Below are 18,005 nucleotides of genomic sequence, written 5' to 3'. Positions count from 1 at the left end.
CTGCTAGCGCCGATCGGGAAGCTGCCCTTTAAAAATAGTGGGAGGTAGGCATGGCTACCCTTAAGTCTCTCCAAGTAGACCTCTCTAAGGCCAAGGATGAGGTCGCCACTACACATCAAGAGCTGGCCATGGTCCGAGCCAATGAAGACAAGGCTAAGGATGAGCTGAAAGAATATCAAGCTGGCGAGGTTGCTTGTCTAGAAGCTTACGAGTCCATCTTCCTTGCTTCCAAAGAATTTAGAGCTAAGATAGGCAGTCTCATCGACTGGATGGTCTGCTATGGTGGGTGTGAGGGCCCTGCTGCAACTTTGTGAGAAAGGCTACCTCCTGTCATCCCCTCCTGACGATTTTTTGGACAGGGGTCGCCTTCTCCGAGAGCTTCCTGATAATGCTTTTCCTTCTTTTGATGATTAGTCTGTGCTTATCTTTTACTCTTCTCTTCCATGGATGTAAACTTTGATTTGAAAATTATGAAAGGCATGTGTTTGGGCAAACTACCCTGGTGCAATGTATTGTTTACTTAGTACGTTAACCTATAGTCCACGCTACTTCCCACTTGATATGTTTAAGTAGTTTGTTAAGTGCTTTATCCCTCTTGCAGGTGTTTTGTTAACTTAGCATCTATGTAGGTGTCAAGGCATGTGATCGGTCAAGCCCTTTTACCTGATCGGGCCTGATCGAGCGTCTATCTTGACCAACCCGTTTAATGTCCCGACCAGGTTTGGTGATTGGGCTACCCGATCAGTCGCTTTGCTTGATTGTCTACCCCAGGGCTCCTGACCGAGTTTGGTTACTCACCTACTCACGAGCCATGATACTCAAGAGTCTCCTTACAGGACCAAGAGGGAGCCACTATAGCATCACCTATTCCCGAAGCCACAATAAACCCTTATTCCCCTCGTGTCTCTCACCTTAGCTTTTTCTGACATGGCCATTTGGAGCAGTTTTCTAGGATGATCCTACGGTCATCGTTGCTTTTAAGTTTATGGCTGATGCCAGCTACCTTAAGCACAAACCGCTTGATGGGCATTGATGACGAGGCCCTCTGGGCACCCCTTGGCAACTATAAATATCCTTCCCCTTCTGTTTCACTAAACTTTTTGTCTTCAATCATAAGCCTTCCTCTTGCTTCAGATAATTGTTGTGCTCTGACTCTTGTGCTTTGTGTTCACCCCCTCTCATGGATTCCCCTACGCCTACCTATGCTCCTGGAGTCTTCGACCTTCATAGGTGTGGATCTGGATGATCTCTGCTTCTCATATGAAATCCCCATGGCCATACACACCATCATACCCTCTGAGGTTTACCGAGTCTCTTCCCCTCTAGTGGGGTATGTGACTTTTTTCAAAGAGCAGTTTGTCGCCGACCCCCGTTTTCCCATCCACCCTTTCTTCTATAAAGTGAGTTAGTATTTCTGTATCCCTCTTTGTCAACTAACCCCTAATTCCATGAGGATCTTGTGTGGATTTATCCTCCTCTATGATGTATGCCATATACCCTAGATTCCTCGCCCATTCCACTGCTTCTTTACCCCTCGTCATCATAGTGAGGGCCTTTTCCGTCTCCAGGCCCACACCCGAACTACCTTCTTCACTCCTCTTCCATTCTTCGACTCATAATGGAAGGACAAGTATTTCTTCTTGTGTTTCCTCCATGCCATGGAGTGGCCTACATAATGGAGATCAGCTCTTCCATTGGTGCCCTATCTGGGGGGCTTTCAGACAGACCCTAATTTTATGGAGGCCTCCGCTCAACTAGCAGGTTGGTGCTTAAACCTGCTCCTGCTTCTGACAGAAGACGTGTTGTTTTTGTTCAGGCTGAGCTGCATCCTGTCAAAGCTGCCACACTATTTAGGTAAGGCTTCCCCCCCCCCCCCCCCCCTTGGTTGTCCTACTCTGGTCCTACTCTGATTTGGGTGCTCTTCTTGCAACAAATACTCTGACTCGAGCCTCCCTGATCAGGCCCCTTCCCTTAAGTGATCTAGAAATAAACTGTCAGGGCCGTATTATTCTGGATAGGAGGGGTCTCTCTCATTCATCTCCCCTCCCTCTAGGAGCGGCCACCTCAACTGCTCCTCGGTCAGCTGCTCAAGCATCCCCGCCAATTCGGCCTGCTCCTGGATCTACAAGGCATGCTCCTCCAACTCTCCTGACTCATCGACCTCGGACCCCATCAGAGGAGTCAGATTCAGATGAACAACCACTCTCTCGCATGCCAAGATGCCAACCTGTGGGACCCGACCTCGTATCCGAGGCCTCGACTGTTGTTCCCTTGTCTCGACCAATCACTACTTCCGTTCTAGATCCACAACTCCCGAGCAATCCATTTAGGCCGCCCCGAACTAGGGTTGTATCTGAGCGAGGGAAGGCTCCGGTCGTTAAAGAAGAAATTGACCCGAGGTGTCAATATAGATCCAGCACCCCGGTCAGACCCTCTTCCCCTCGACCGACCACTTCCTCTCCACTCAACCCTTCCATTCATCCTAGGCCTGTCTCTTTTCCACCTGGGCCTTCTACCCAACCAGGATCTGCTTCTACCCAACCTAGTCCCTCTTCTCAACTAGGATTTGCTTCTACCCAGTCGAGTCCTAGCGGGACTGCTCCCGACTCTTCCCAGCCTCACTATTCCCGCTTCCGTGCCACGCTGCCCACAGAGTGGGGATTACGTTGCTATCCTGCTGCCCCTGCTCCCCCTATCCTATTGCGGGGTTAACTAGCAACTCAATGAGAGCATACCATGAAGGCGATGGACACCTGCTCACTGCCTGGCCTGGTGGACCTGTCATCTAAATATGCTACTATGGTAATCTTCTGCTCTCTCTTACAGCTCTCCCCCTCCTATTCTGGCTTTCTATTCTTACTCCTTTGTGATTATGAACAGATGTTTACCCAGCCACTCCACTTAAATCAGACATTCTTGTATATACATCAGTTTAATAAGATCTTAAAGGATCATGTTGCGGACTTGGAGTCTCAAATTTCTGACCCTGCTTCAGTCATGTCCCAACTAAAAGTGGAGGTGGAGACTTTGAAAAAGGTGAATGCCTCCCGGGAACAAACCTTAGAAGGGGCCCAGCTAGAGATCGACCATCTCCAAAATGACAAGAGTAGGCTTGAAGTCCTTCTACAGTCATCTGAGAGTAAGTGTCAAGAGGCTCAGTCAGAGTTGACTCAATGATCTGCAGCTTTGGAGGACTTCAAGCTTACACATAAGAAAGAGATGGATCGCCTGACCCAAGAGCTGAATTCCAAGGACATGCTTATTATGGATCAGAGACGGGATCTAGAGTCTCAGGCAACAGAGCTGGGCTCTTTGTAGACAGAGCTATCTCAGGCTTAGTCTGTTTTATCGAGCTCCGTTATTGCCTTAGAGACCTATAGGGCTGGAAAGAGCGACCGCATGCAAGCGAGCCAAGAAGAATATTTACGCTCTTCAGAGTTTGACTCACAGGTGGGGGATCACTTCGTCAGGTCTGTGTCTTACGGTGCGGTAGGGGCATTTTAGTAACTTAAGGAGAAAGGGTATTTGTCCCCTGATCCTCCTGAGAATTTCTTGGATCATCGTCAGATCCTAAGAGAGATGCCTGATGATGTATTCGTAGAATTCAAATAACCCCTCTTATTGTGTATGAACATTTTATTGTACTCTATTAATATTCACTATTGTTGTTGCTACTTTCTTTTTAGATTTTATGCCTTCTCCTTAGTCCTAACTCAGTGGATCCTGAGCTATTTAACCTGAGCACGGGGGCCTAATCGAGTCTTAAAGAAGCTTCGCGAGTGTTCTAGACCAAGTTATCCCGACCGGGCATTTCATGCCTGACCGGTCATGTCTTCCCGATCTCAAGTCTTACAAAGGAATGATTCACTTAAGTACGATAGGGCTGGAGGTAGTTAGCACTCTAGGGATAGTCTAGCTTCTTACCCTTAATGTCTTGCAGGTAGTAGGTACCTGACACTAATCTTTTAACAAATTTATACGGGTCGTCCCACTAATCTTTTAACAAATTTATACGCTAATCTTTCCTTTCTTCACAGTACACATTCCTACCTTAGAATATAGCCGAAATCGAAAGCTTACAGCCTTATAAACCTCCACCGACAGCTACTAAGAATCACCTATACATCCATAAAATAAACTCGGATCAACCCAAGTCTTACCATTAAACATCAAATTGTTGAAACTCAACACCTGGAATATTACTCACCTCTTCCTCTGCAACAGATAACAAATGCCATGGGTCGGGCACAGTCAACAACGTGCTACTGATACGGTGGTAGCCGAAACCAACCTAGGTCGTTGCCTTCCAACAATCAATCCATAATACCAACCAGTTAGACATCTTAACCATAATTTTTCCTACATCTAGATTACTATTGAAGTTAACCAAAAATCCTTACCTAACCTCCTTTTTTTCTGTAATAGCAGCACAGCAAGAAATCAAATGTTGGTGGTCGGAGGTGAGAGTGGGTCGGCTGCCGGCGCTAGGATAGAAACGGCGCTGCTAAGAGGCGGCAGAGGGTGCGGTGGCGGTGGCTAGGGCACAACTCTTTGGGAAGATGGCGCCACCAGGGTCACCAGAGAAATAGTGGAGGAGAGGAAGAGGAGAAGCTCGGCGTCGAAGAGGAACGCCGGCGCGTTCCTGATCTCCCCTGATCTAGGGCTTGGCTGGTGACTCAGGGATCTCGGTGGTGAGGAGGCGATGAGGGCAGAGGAGAGGGAAGTGATGCTGGTGCTTCAGGCGTTCCTTTGACCGGGGGTTATGCACACGAGGGAAGGAGAGGAAGAAACGCCTGGTGGCGTCGGCGCTTCCATTGGGGAAGAGAAAAAGAAACGGCCCGCAGGTGAGGCACGGGTTCGACGGGTCGGGAAAGAAAACGGAGAAAAGAAATAAAGGAAAAGCAAAAAAAAAAGGAAAATCAACATTTCCTCGTTTAAATGGGGTAGCCTAAATAGACTTTCCCGGGCCCAATTTTATCCCCGCAACCTAAGCCATACGAGTTCCGAAAAATTCTTGAAAATTTTATGAAAATTATGGAAAATTTCCTTATATTATTCGCCATTTTTCAGTATTTTACACCATCACCTGCATCCTGCGCAACGGTCGAATCCCAATCGATCGACCGATCGATTGGGAACATCTGGATCGATCGGTGGATCGATCCAGAAACATTCAGTGATTCTCGTGATCGCGCGAGAACACCCCTGCCCAATCGATTGGCAGCTCCCAATCGATCGCCCGATCAATTGGGAGAGCTTCTATGCTCGCGATTTCCTGACCCCAATTGATCGGCTGATCGATTGGGTCATTCCAACAATCGCGCATACTCCAATCGATCGGCTGATCGATTGGAGCCTGTTCAATCGATCGCCCGATCGATTGAACACCCTGGACTTGACTCAAACTCAAGTCTAGCTTCCCAAACCTAACTCCCGGTCAACCGTGACCTATTAGGTTTGCACGCCTACCATTTGGCTACTCCCGACCAACCTCGAACTATTCTTCTAGCCTCCTCCATCAGCCTTGCGTCCCTCAGATATCTCCCCATCCTTCACGCTTTGCCTTCTGGAGCTTCCATCAGCCTCATCCTAGTTGTCGGGTTCTCCTCGCCAAGTCACACTAGGACTTACCTTGCCAAGACCATGCTTGGACTTACAACCTTTGCCAAGATCACACTTGGACTTTCCAATTACCTGACTCCTCACTAGGACTTTCCTTTTGCCAAATTATACTAGGACTTTTCAATTGCCTGATCTCACTTATCAGGACTTTCACCACCAAGTCTGGTCAACACTGACCTACTTGGATTTTCACTTTTGCCAACCTTCCTGTTGGACTTACCTTTTGCCTAATCTCCAATTAGGACTTTCCCAGTCAAGTACCCTGACAACCTTGACCTGCTTGACTTCTCTCTTGCCTAACCTCTAGTTAGGACTTTCCCAGATGCCTAATCTCCAGTTAGGACTTACCCGGTCAAGTTTCCGGTCAACACTGACCCACTTGACTTGTCTTTTCATCAACCTGGTCAATCCCTTGACCATCTCTACAATCGGACGATTTCTCCAGCAATCTCCATACATTGTCAAACATCAAAATTCAATTCCCGACTCTAGCTTGACTCAACTCAAACTTAGTCAAACTGGTCAAACATGACATAGGGAATTGCCCCAACAGACTAAACCGGCGGTACTTGAGCTCTGTGCACACTCAGACAAGCACACTGAATGTTAGAGGCCAAAACCTAGGAAAACAATCCCCAGAGCAGGCCTCCGACGCTCAAGTCAGGTACTTTTTTCCCAGAAGAATAATGTATGAAGGAGAAAGAAAAGTAGAAGACAAGTGTGAAAGTGAGAGAGAGCGTACCTACACAAGAGAGAGGACCTCTCTCTTTATATGACAGTGCGTACCTCTGGAGCCTGACTAATGTCAGGGAATGTCGAGTGTTAGGACCTGTCTGATGATGGAGGACACGTGACACCCTTTTGTGGGCTGGAAGAAGGTTCTATTCGTAAATGACCGTAAATCGTTGGGATATTCCTTGGCATACAGCAGTTATTCTCTGACAGACGGTTACGATTCCCTGACTTTGTTGTCATATAGCACCTTCTGTCCCGACCGGGTATGAATAGGGGAAGCTTAAGATGGTTGGTAGTTGGCCTACTGGGAGGACCAAGCCTCGTGATAGCCGAGTTGTGGAAACCCGACCAGTCGGAGTAGGTCAGACATCGCCCCGACTGCCCACCATGTCTTAGACCAGGGTGTCTCAGATCTGGGGTCCTGGTCTGTGAGAACCTGACTTGGAATCATGTTGCTGATGTCGTCAGACGGTCCTACCTCTTCTTTCCCTAACTGCTGACTGCCAAATCGTTTTGGCCTCTGACTGCCACGTCCTCTTGACTTCTGACTATCACATCCCCTTGACTTTTGACTATCATATTTCCTTGACTCTTGACTACTCGATTTTATCAGACCCTATGCACCGTATCAATAATGATATAAATTACAAGCCAAATTTTACACAGCTGAGTAATCAATAATATAATAATATCTGATGATTTTGTAAATGATGCACCTCCTTTTGATTTTTACTCAATTAATATTTACTATAAATAGAGTAAATGGTGAGAAGCTAAAATGTCGGTAGAAAATCTAAGGCTGATGGAAACTCAGAGGTTAGATTCCGACATCGTCAGATTCTTCTCTATTTCCTTACTGTCTCATCTACTCCTTTGTGCGTCAGTATTGGACAGGATTACTCCTGGCCAGTTCATCTCCTCCCATGACACCTTAGTCTCCGACGGCGGCGCTTTCATGATGGGCTTTTTCTCCCCTTCAAACTCCAGCAGTGATATTTACGTCGGAATTTGGTACAACATCCCCCAGAGGACCGTCGTATGGGTGGCCAACAGAGAGAAGTCGATCAATGACTCCTCCGCAGCGGTTCTTAGCATCGCCGAAGACAGCAACCTCATCATTAATGACTCCCGAGGAATCACCATCTGGTCATCGTCCTTATCAGGCTCGGGTACAACGAGCAACGGCACAGAACTGGTGCTACTCAACTCCGGAAATCTAGTTCTCAGAAAAAGCAAGAACAACATCCTGTGGCAAAGCTTTGATCACCCAACAGACACCTTTCTCATAGGTATGACTATTGGTTTCAACTACGTGAACACACATCCACCAGTCATATTCTTCACATCCTGGAAGAACGGGAATGATCCATCACCTGGAAAATTTTCCTTTGGAATTGATTCCAATGCTTATCTCCAGCTCCTCACATGGCGCGGGTCGATGATCTACTGGAGAAGCCAAGTGTGGGACGGGAATTTGATGGGCAGAGCGTCATCGCGTAACTTCACCTCCATGATATACTTGACGCTCACACGAAGAAACGATGGCTTTTCCTTGGAGCTGAGTGTCTCAGATCCATCATCCTTTGCTCGATGCACACTGCACCATTCAGGAGCCATGCAGTGCTCGTCCTGGGACAGAATCTCGCAGAACTGGCAAATCTATTCCTCTGTACCAACTAACGATTGCAATTTGTATGGCTGGTGTGGTCAGTTTGCTTACTGTGATCCTTATGCAACTCTGGCCGCATGCAAGTGTTTGGAAGGATTCGAACCTACGTTACAAAGTCAATGGGATATTGGCAACTACTCAGCCGGTGGCAGCAGGAGGATGCTCCTTCAATGTGGTGAGGGAGATGAGTTTCAGAGAGTGGAAGGGATGAAATTGCCAGACCAGTTTGTCTATCTTAGAAACAGGAACCTTGGTGACTGCAAATCTGAATGCATCAGAAATTGTTCATGTACAGCTTATGCTTATGCTGAAGTGACTCAGGATAACAGCACTATGACACGATGCTTGGTTTGGATGGGGGAGTTGATAGACACTGAGACGTTTCCTGCTGGAGGACAAGATCTCTATTTGCGACTCATGAACTCAACTTCAAGTAATATCTTTATCACTGTCTCCATATTTTTGTTACATAACTGAGAAAATTTTCTCAGAAACTTCATTTTTTCCAATTAGGTACATTGGGCAGCAAGAGTAAATCAAGAAAAACAATAATCATAGTCTCCCTTTCTTCAGCAATCTTTTGCTTGGTCTGTAGCTTCATGCTGTGGAAGTTCCGTAAGGAAATAAAAGGTACTTACATGCATTCCAAATTTAATTAAGATACATGTTTAAAAGTTGGACCAGATACGGGAAGTGATTTGATTAACTGCCTACCAGGTATATGTCTGAGTGTAAATTCCCAGAACAATTTAATAGTCTTTGATGAAAGTTCAGGAGAGGAACCTGTACAAGGTCAAAAACTTCCTTTGATCCATTTTGATGTCCTACTTGTTGCCACAGACAATTTCTCTGATTCAAACAAGCTGGGACGAGGAGGTTTTGGCATAGTTTATAAGGTAAACTGATAGACGTGAATATGGTGAAATGCAAATTACTTATCTCTTATATATTTACTTGCATCAATGTGAAAAATACTAATCAAGCTTTAGTCAGATTTGTGATGTATGAAACATTGAAGAGTATTATTGCTTCCCTATAGCTTGCAAATATTTATCTTTATTCCTATAGTCTCACAACAATAATTTGCAGGGTAAACTTCCCAGTGGACAAGAAATTGCTGTTAAAAGACTTTTGATAGGATCCGGGCAAGGCGCCATGGAGTTTAAGAATGAGATGATTACGATTATAAAGTTGCAGCACAAGAATCTCGTCAAGCTTCTTGGTTGCTGTGTCCATGGTGAAGAGAAACTACTAGTCTATGAGTACATGCCCAACAAAGCATTGGATTTCTTCCTATTCGGTTTGTTCTCTGGCTTATTCCATCACAAATATTTCTTTAATAGATTATGTTTTGTGTTGGTGTGGCACTAGACATTGATGTTGAGTAGTTATACAAACAGATCCAGCACAAAAAATAGAGCTTGATTGGGGTAAGAGATTCAACATAATTAAAGGGATTGCTCGTGGACTTCTTTATCTCCATGAAGATTCGAGATTACGAATAATACACAGAGATCTCAAGGCTAGTAACATATTATTGGACAGAGATATGACTCCTAAGATATCCGATTTTGGAATAGCAAGGATTTTTAGAGGAAATCAGAATGAAGCAAATACAAAAAGAATTGTTGGAACATAGTATGTATAGAAAAATTAACCATTCACATTCTTTCTTGGACATTAGCTTAGTAGAACCAAAGTGCATCTAATAATATTTTGTAGTGGTTATATGTCTCCAGAATATGCACTGCAGGGACTCTTTTCTGTAAAGTCTGATGTTTATAGTTTTGGAGTACTACTCCTTGAGATTTTGAGAGGATGTCAGATCAGTAGCTTCCCCGAAAACAGGAACTATCATAATCTTCTAGATTATGTGAGTATAAGGCAGGCAAGTTTGTAGAGATAAGTTTTATCACCTTAGCAAATCATAATCAAATCAACATTTCATTTTTCAGGCATGGAAACTCTGGAGCGAAGGCAATGCAAAGGAGTATATAGATCCATCCATTGCAAACTCGTGCAATTTGGATCAAGCAATAAAAAGCATCCATGTTGGTCTCTTGTGTGTGCAAGACAACTCAAATGATCGACCCAACATGTCATTAGTTGTTTTCATGCTGGAAAACAAAATTACAATCTCTTCAACACCTAGACAACCAGTTTTTACAATACAAAAAATACCAAATCTCAATGGAAGCGACCCAGCATTAATAAACTCGAGAGACTCTTTCAATAGCATGACCATCACAGCAGAGGAAGGTCGGTAGAACGAAAGTTTATTGAACATCTTTTTTCTAATAACTTCACAGGTTGATTTATTATTTTCTACAAAATAGTAAAGGTAATAACATTTGTTATAGTAACACCCATTAAAGTTCAGCATGACATAAAAGCATGTATGTCTTTTCTTTAAAAATAATGGTAGTAGTTATTTTTGTAAAGCACAGTCTTCATGATTTCAAAGAATATTAAATAATTTATGTGGATCCATTGTCATAGTTACAATGTTTGTTTGTCTGTGCTATCTTGAATGTCATTTACGCACAACAGATGAATAATCATACAATCCTCATCCACAACTACAATAAAAATCCTCATAGACATCGGTGGAACAACAACAATTTTAAGTAAAAACCGATGTCTTTAAATATTTTACACCGGTTTTTCCAAAAACCGGTGTCTATGAGCGCAGATTTTCGCTCATAGACATCGATTTTTTAGCCGATGTCTATGAGCGCCTTTTTTCCGTTAATAGACACCAGTTTTAACAGTGGTTTTTAAAACCCAGTGTTAATGAACCAAAAAAAAAATAATTTAATTTTTCCACCAATACTTAACCAAAATTTGCAACACTTCACTCTTCCCTCCAAACCTAAACCTATATCGCGCCGTCCACCATCCACCGTATACCGTCGCAACGCCACCACCACTTTCCTCCTCGCCTGTTCCTCTCCCGATCAGGATTGACTCACGACACATCTCCTCCACCTCCTCCCTTTGGGTAAGAAGAGGAGCCCTTCTTCGCATTTCGAGAAAGGAGAGGTGGCGAGTTGGTCTTGTTTTCTAGGGTTTCAAAGTAGTAGCGACAGAGGGAGGCAATATGAAGACGACCAGGGGAAAGGTGATACTATGTTCCACCGATCCGATGAAGATGATCAAATCGTGCCTTTTATTTCTAAATTCTAAGTTTGCTGGAACCTCACTACTGCCCTCTTTCCTCTCTCCCTCTCGATCTTTGCCGCAAAGATGGTACCTTTGCTTTCGACTACAACGTTCTCTGTCATCCTCGACTCCCTGCGGTTGAAGTTTTTTCTCTCCTTATCTCGATTTGGTTTTCGTTTCGTTGCAGCTCTTCTTCTCGTACTTCAAGGAGTTGGTAGGTAAAGAAGTAACGGTGGAGTTGAAGAACGATCTCGCCATCAGAGGAACCCTCCACTCCGTCGACCAATACCTCAACATCAAGTCGATGGCGCCGTTTCTTTCTCTTCTCTTCACTTCTCAGGTGGATGCGCAGCGTGCCTAGCCTGTCATGGTCTCCAAGGTATGAGCGTCATGCACTCTCTTTTGTTTCGTGTGTTTTGGCGTTTCAGCCTCTTGATGGTGTTGGTATGGGTGGCAGAGTTCGTGGTGGAGCGTGCTCCAGGGCTTGCCCCACAACATCGTCGAATCCTCCTCTGATTTGGAGTTCAAATCTCTGTGGCAGAGTTCCTCTTCTGATTCTAAAGTAATTTCACTGTATCTCTTTTATAGCTGTTAGAGTTTTTTTTGTTTTGTTTTGTTTTGTTTTTGTTTTTGACTTTTAGATCTGAGTCTTTACCTCTTTTCTTTATTTTTCATATTAAATAACCTTCCATTAATTCTACGAACAGTTCGATGGCCAGTAGGCGATTATGAGATTTTGGTTGCACTCAGTTGAGTTTGTCTTATATTGATGGGGACACACAATGAATGACCTATATTTGTAAGAGTTGTTGTGCCTCATACTAAGCAGGACTGCCAACATGAGCATATAAACAGTTTGTAGTGAAACCATCTGGACATGCACTTCCCTGTTTGGTTGCAACACGTGATTTTGGAATTTTGGTCCATATATATTTGCATCAAGTATCGTCCATGAGTCATGGACCTGTAAAAATTACTAACCACTACCTCTGTTTCTACCATGTAAACTGTTCATAATCCATCTTCTGTTTAGTTGGCTCTTGGAAATATGTTATTTGACACATTGACTTTCCTATTAAAGATATTTTGATTTTTGTGTATGGGATTCTAAGCAAATTTTATCAGCAGATTATTGTGATTTAGTCTCTTTTACTCTAACATTCATGTTGGCTTCTAGATATGCCTAGCTTATTTGATAACTAGAAGCAACTATACTTTATATTTTAATCATGAATATGTTATTATTTAAATGAAGATTGTTTTTCTTCATGTTGCTCATTTCAATGATGTTATTTTTCTTTCAAATGCTTTCCTGTTCTTATACTCACTATTTTAACCAAGTGGATTGCATTAGATAGCAGTGAAGAGCACTAATCACAGCTATTCAACACTCTTGGCAATGGCTGTTGGCATTTCACAGAAAAAAAATGTGGATGACACTGTTCGTAGAGTAAGCATCCAATGCAGGACATTTTTGTTTAATCTAAAAGAGGAATGTAATAGAATGCTTTGTTTTTTTATTGATACAACTCTAGTATTATTTTTGAATGTTTTATTTCTCAGTTTTTACCTAGAAATTGCTCCATAATACTCTTCCACTATGATGGAAATACGGAGGGGTTGGTGTGATCTTGAGTGGAATGACAAAGCATTACACATAGTCGCTCGTAACCAGACAAAATGGTATGAATTGTTCCTTTTTCTTTGTTATGAAAAATGCAACTAAGAAACAGTGGCTTTTGTGTGTTGGGTAGTTTCTCCGAAACATAGTTCCTCTCTAATTTGTAGTTTCTTTTCTTTTCCATGTATATTTTAAGAAAAATTACTTTTTTCCCCTTAAATGATGAGATTCGTATCAATTTTGTTAGCAACTTTGAGTTGTATTAATACCAAAGTTTAAAAGTATCATTCCTTTGTTCCCTTCTCATTCTTCTTCTTCACTTGTTTACCTTCAATCCTTATATTATGCTTTCTTTTGGCTACAAAGGTTTATACTTGATATGGTTATGAGGTGGAGAAACTGTCTGCATTCTATAAACCATCGAGCATTCAAATTGATCCGTATAAATACCTTTGTGATTTATACTAAATGTGTGCTTTCTCTCAAAATCTTCTCTTCCTATTAGCTAATTCTGTTGCTTGCTAGTGATTATGCTTATCTACTATTTGCTTTACTCTCACATATGAGAGTCAGTTCTTTTCTTACATGTTTGTTTATATCAGATATTTAAGTTTATTTTATTTATAACAAGTACTCTCTTTTTTCTTGTGTTTAGGAGAGTGAAAGTGAGGATGATGGTCTTGACATGGGTGATGATGATGATGTTGAGGAACCTGAAAATGAACCAGAGGCTGTTAGGAAAGAACCAACCATTGAGAAACCTGCTCCTGTTTCAATACCACCCAAAGATGCTAAAAGGCAACTGTCAAAGAAGGAGCTTAAGAAAAAGGAAATGACAGAGCTGGATGCACTTCTATATGAAATGGGCATTGCAAATTTTAATTAGTTTATTTTTGATAGATAGTAAATTATAATTCACTTGAGTTGCTTCATACATATAAAGCGACTGTTTAATGTGTGTTGAATTTGTTTATCCTTGTTATACAGACAAGAAGCAATTGGAGCAAAGTAGTGAAGGGGAGAAGAAAGAAAGTGTTGGTGCTCCTTCAGAGAACAGAATCTTAAAGAAGAAATCCAAGAAAAAAAAAATCATCAAAGGAACAGGAGGAGCATGATCAGAATTAGGAGAAAGGAGACATTGAAGCTGAAGTGGCAGATGCATCTGCAGTTGACGTAAAGGAAAGGATAAAGAAGGTGGCCTCTATGAGGTAGAAGAAATCAAACAAAGAGATGGATGCCGAACAGTTGAATAAAAGGGTTTTTTACTTAAGCAGTAGGCTAATTGGTACCTCAACTAGTCAATTGGTGGATACAGACTTGATGTGTATAATATTTATGTGGATACGGACTTGATGTGTATAATATTTATGTGTTGGTTACATGGATATTGACTTATCTGTATAATATCGGTTTTTCACTGTTTCGGAAATCGAATCTATGTCATTAAACAATACTGATATTACATCGATTTTCCACTACTACAAAACCGGTGTCATTAACTAATATTACATCAGTCATATACCGCTGCCAAAACTGGTGTTATAAATATATAATATTACATCGGTTTTACACCCGATGTCGTTAAGTGCTACTACACCGGTTTTAACCCGATGTCTAAAATGACAGACCTTTTACATCGCCTTCATAGACATCGGTCGAAAATGTAATAGATACCGGTGGAAAACCGATGTCTATAAGGGTTTTTGTTGTAGTGCACCAAAATTTACCAATTCTCACCTAGAGAAAAGAAAATTCAAAACTATATTAATTCAAAAAAAAAATAATAGATGACCTATTTAGTATAAAATAAAAGAATTTTTTTTATAAAATAATATTAATATAACTTGGCTTATTCTTCAAAAAAAAACATTTTTAAAAAAGTTATAACAAATTATAAAAATTAACAACTTAGTAAGTTTTAATATATAGAATTATATTTTTGACTATGTTATTATCTTAACTTAACTTGTCAAGTGAGAAGGAGGAGCAATTGCGAAGTGGTGACGCCTTTTTATTTGAATAAGACTTTTGTTGATTTTTTTTTTTCAATCTTTGTATCATGACAATTTGTTTTCCTGTTTGCAGTATTCTCCTTGATGAGAAGAACTCTATTAGGACTCTCATCCCCGATCTTAATAATTGATAATATGGACAAAGGGTTTAGATTAGTTGTGTGATTACCTGATGTGTGTGCTAAGTTGTGAAGTTTATAGGCTGACTTAGCAAGGCCAAGGGGCATGAAGGATTGTTGGTTCAAGGTCAGTAAGATCGGAGAAGGATGATGTGTTGGGGATCATGGCCCGGTTAGAAAAGGGGCTAAATAGATGATTACCCCAATCTCTTGTGTTCCTACAATTTGTTAGTGTATAGCGGAATAATGAAAACACAAAGTAGGAAGACAAACCTAACACGTTAGTTTAATGTAGTTCGGAGATAAATCTCCTACTACTCTATAGTTTTCTGTAAGGTGGACGATCATTATCCGTTGATGGATTAGTCCCTGACAAACTTCGGCTAGCACAATCCTCATTGTCGGTGGAGAAACCTCATCACAACTCAATCAAGAACACTTGAATTGCTTTGAAAACTTAATTAGAGACTTTAATTAGGGGGTAACCACATCTAATTTTGTCACTCAAGCCAACCACCCCAAGTTCCATTATATAGAGCTTAGGAAAAATAGCTAAGTTTTTTTTCCGTTACCAGTCGATTGGTCTCTCTATCAGTCGACTAATGCTGGCCGGCGACTCTCCACAGAATTCATGATTTTGTTAATGACTATCTATCAGTCGATGATGTGAATCCAAAGAGAAAGATATCTCAAGAACCCACAATGAATGGAAGAAGAAAGAAAGAAAGAACTTAATCGATAAGATTGATGAAAAGAACCTCGACCCAATACTTAGGAAAGTATGAACCTTGGTATAGAAGATGGAAGATGCCATAACCTTAGGATGGAGGTTGATAATGTAGGACCGTTGAGCCGGCTAGAAGGGGGGTTGAATAGCTTGTCAATTAAAAACAGACAACCCTTCCTCGAACGATTAAGCTAACACTTGTAAAATGAATTAAGCAGATAAATAAAAGCATAAATGAAAAGACGAGGCACCAGATGTTTACTTGGTTACAACCGATGTGGTTGTTAATCCAAGGAAGATTAAGCTCAAAAACTCCTTCAGGCGGAGAAGCCTCTTACAGCGTTTAGGCACAGAAAACAGAAGCTTAATTACAACTAAAGAATACAAGTGTTTGGAAAGAGAATGATCGTGATTGTTGAAAAGCTTCTGGACCAAGGCTATATTTATAGCCTTGGTCGGGGCGCCTGGAAGGGTTCCGGGCGCCCTGGGGGGGATAAAATTTATCCCCCAACGGTTGGATCGAGTCAAAGCTCGATCCTGTGAAAAGTCACTTCCGGGCGCCCGGAAGGGTTCCGGGCGCCCCGGACAGCTCCGGGCGCCCCGGAGCCAAAAGTCAACCTAGTTGACTTTTGGTCCGTGCTCTCTTCTCCAGTTCAGCTCGCCTCTGGTCCGGGTCTTTCTGCTCCGGCTCCGCTTGCTTGGGTGATCTCTGACATCCGGAATAGGGCTCACCTGAACCCAACTTCCGGTCTTCTCGAGCGTGCTTCCCTCCGGCTTCTCGTCCCTCGGAATTGCCGCGTGTCCCTTCTCGTCCACCAGCGTACTCATCCGCAGACTTTGTCCCTCGGTCGCACCCCGTGCCGACCTTCGCGCTAGCTGCGTCTCTTGCTCCACGAGCAATCTTCCGCTCTGGCTTTCGTACCTCGGAACCACCGCGCGCACTTCCTTCTCTTCCGCCGATGTACTCTTCCGCAGCGCCTCGTCCCTCGGACGCACAGCGTGTCGTCCTTCTCGGTAGCCGCATCTTCCGCTCGAGTACCTGTGCTCCTAAGCTCCTGCACACTTAGACACAAGGTTAAATACAACGCAGGACCTAACTTAACTTGTTGATCACACCAAAACAACCTGGGGTTCCAACAATCTCCCCCTTTTTGGTGTGATCAACCCAAGTTAAGCTAGGGTCAAAAATAGATATGAAATTAAACAATTTATTACAATAATATGCAACAAGATAGAAAAAATTAAATTTCGAAAATTTTTAATTTTCAATTTGTACCTCCCCCTAGACTTATACTTTCCTTCTCCCCCTTTGATCACAATAAAATGGAGTTTAAAATTCTATGGGTTTAAAGACTTAGAAAATTTTGAAAAGTTACCTGTTAAAATATTTCTAAGTCAACAATAGCTTTTGAAAAGTTTCTAAGTTAAAAAAAAACTTTCTAAGCCCAAAAGACTTTTATGCAAGAAAATTTAAACATTTTTTAAAAAAAATTTCTATGCATTTATTTATTATTTTAGTTCTCAATTCTATTTATCAGAAAGTTTTAAATTTCCATTTTAACTTATCATAATTTCTTAAATCAATCTTTTTTAGATTTAATGCCACAAAGATTATACATGCAGAAATTTGTATCATGTTAATTTCTATTTGAATTTCAATTTCACAGAAATATTTAGATGGCATAGATTTTAACTTGATAAAATTTTTCGACAATATAAACAATTCTTTCGGCAATGTGCAAAATTCGTTTGAAGGAATATTTTGTAATTTGCAAGAATTTTTTAACAATAAGAGTTTGCAGGAATCTATTAATAATAGATTTCTTAATCTGAAAATTTTGTTTGATGAATCAATTTCTAATTCACAAGACTTTTTCAGTAAAGTAATTTGTAATTTGAGATTTTTAGATCCGGAAAAAGTTTTCGATAATATTTCTAAGTTGCGTAATTCTTTCGTAAAAATATTTTGTAATTTGCAACAATTATTCGACCAAAGATTTTCTAATCCGAAAAGTTCTTTCGATAATTCAAATTTTGGTTCACAAAAAGCTTAAGGTAATTTGATTAATTGAACCAGTTGTTTAGTGGGTAGAGGCCATACCTTACTTACCTCGTCGGCCATTGGTTCTCCCCCTGTTGAATTAATTTCTTCCGAAGATTCTCCCCCTTCATCGATCTCGGGATGTACTTCGACTGTTGGGGTTGTCTTGGTAATTTTTTCTGTCTCGGATTCTTCTGATGACGGCTCGATGTCTATTGAGGAGACGACTTCAACCGGTTCTTCATAGAGCATTAAGAACTTTTTCCAAAGTTCTTTCGCGCTTTTGTACTCTCCGAC

The 18,005-nt window shown here is 41.8% G+C and overlaps 1 protein-coding gene across 2 annotated transcripts; it reads left to right on the top strand.

Moving 5' to 3' along the window:
• Positions 1 to 7,172: 7,172 nt before the first annotated feature.
• On the top strand, positions 7,173 to 10,430 carry LOC122014380 (G-type lectin S-receptor-like serine/threonine-protein kinase B120). Of its 2 annotated transcripts, XM_042570602.1 has the most exons (7): positions 7,173 to 8,459; positions 8,540 to 8,656; positions 8,744 to 8,922; positions 9,116 to 9,326; positions 9,427 to 9,664; positions 9,749 to 9,899; positions 9,982 to 10,430. In XM_042570602.1, exons 1-7 carry the CDS (start codon positions 7,313 to 7,315, stop codon positions 10,291 to 10,293), a joined length of 2,355 nt encoding a protein of 784 aa, XP_042426536.1. In that variant the 5' UTR covers positions 7,173 to 7,312; the 3' UTR covers positions 10,294 to 10,430. The 2 variants fall into 2 exon arrangements, with proteins under 2 accessions (XP_042426536.1, XP_042426537.1); XM_042570603.1 differs by lacking the exon at positions 9,982 to 10,430 and having other exon boundaries at positions 9,766 to 9,888.
• Positions 10,431 to 18,005: the final 7,575 nt, after the last annotated feature.

This window comes from Zingiber officinale, chromosome 8B, assembly GCF_018446385.1.
Source record: "Zingiber officinale cultivar Zhangliang chromosome 8B, Zo_v1.1, whole genome shotgun sequence".
NCBI lineage: Eukaryota > Viridiplantae > Streptophyta > Magnoliopsida > Zingiberales > Zingiberaceae > Zingiber > Zingiber officinale.
This window is presented reverse-complemented; position numbering and strand designations above follow the sequence as displayed.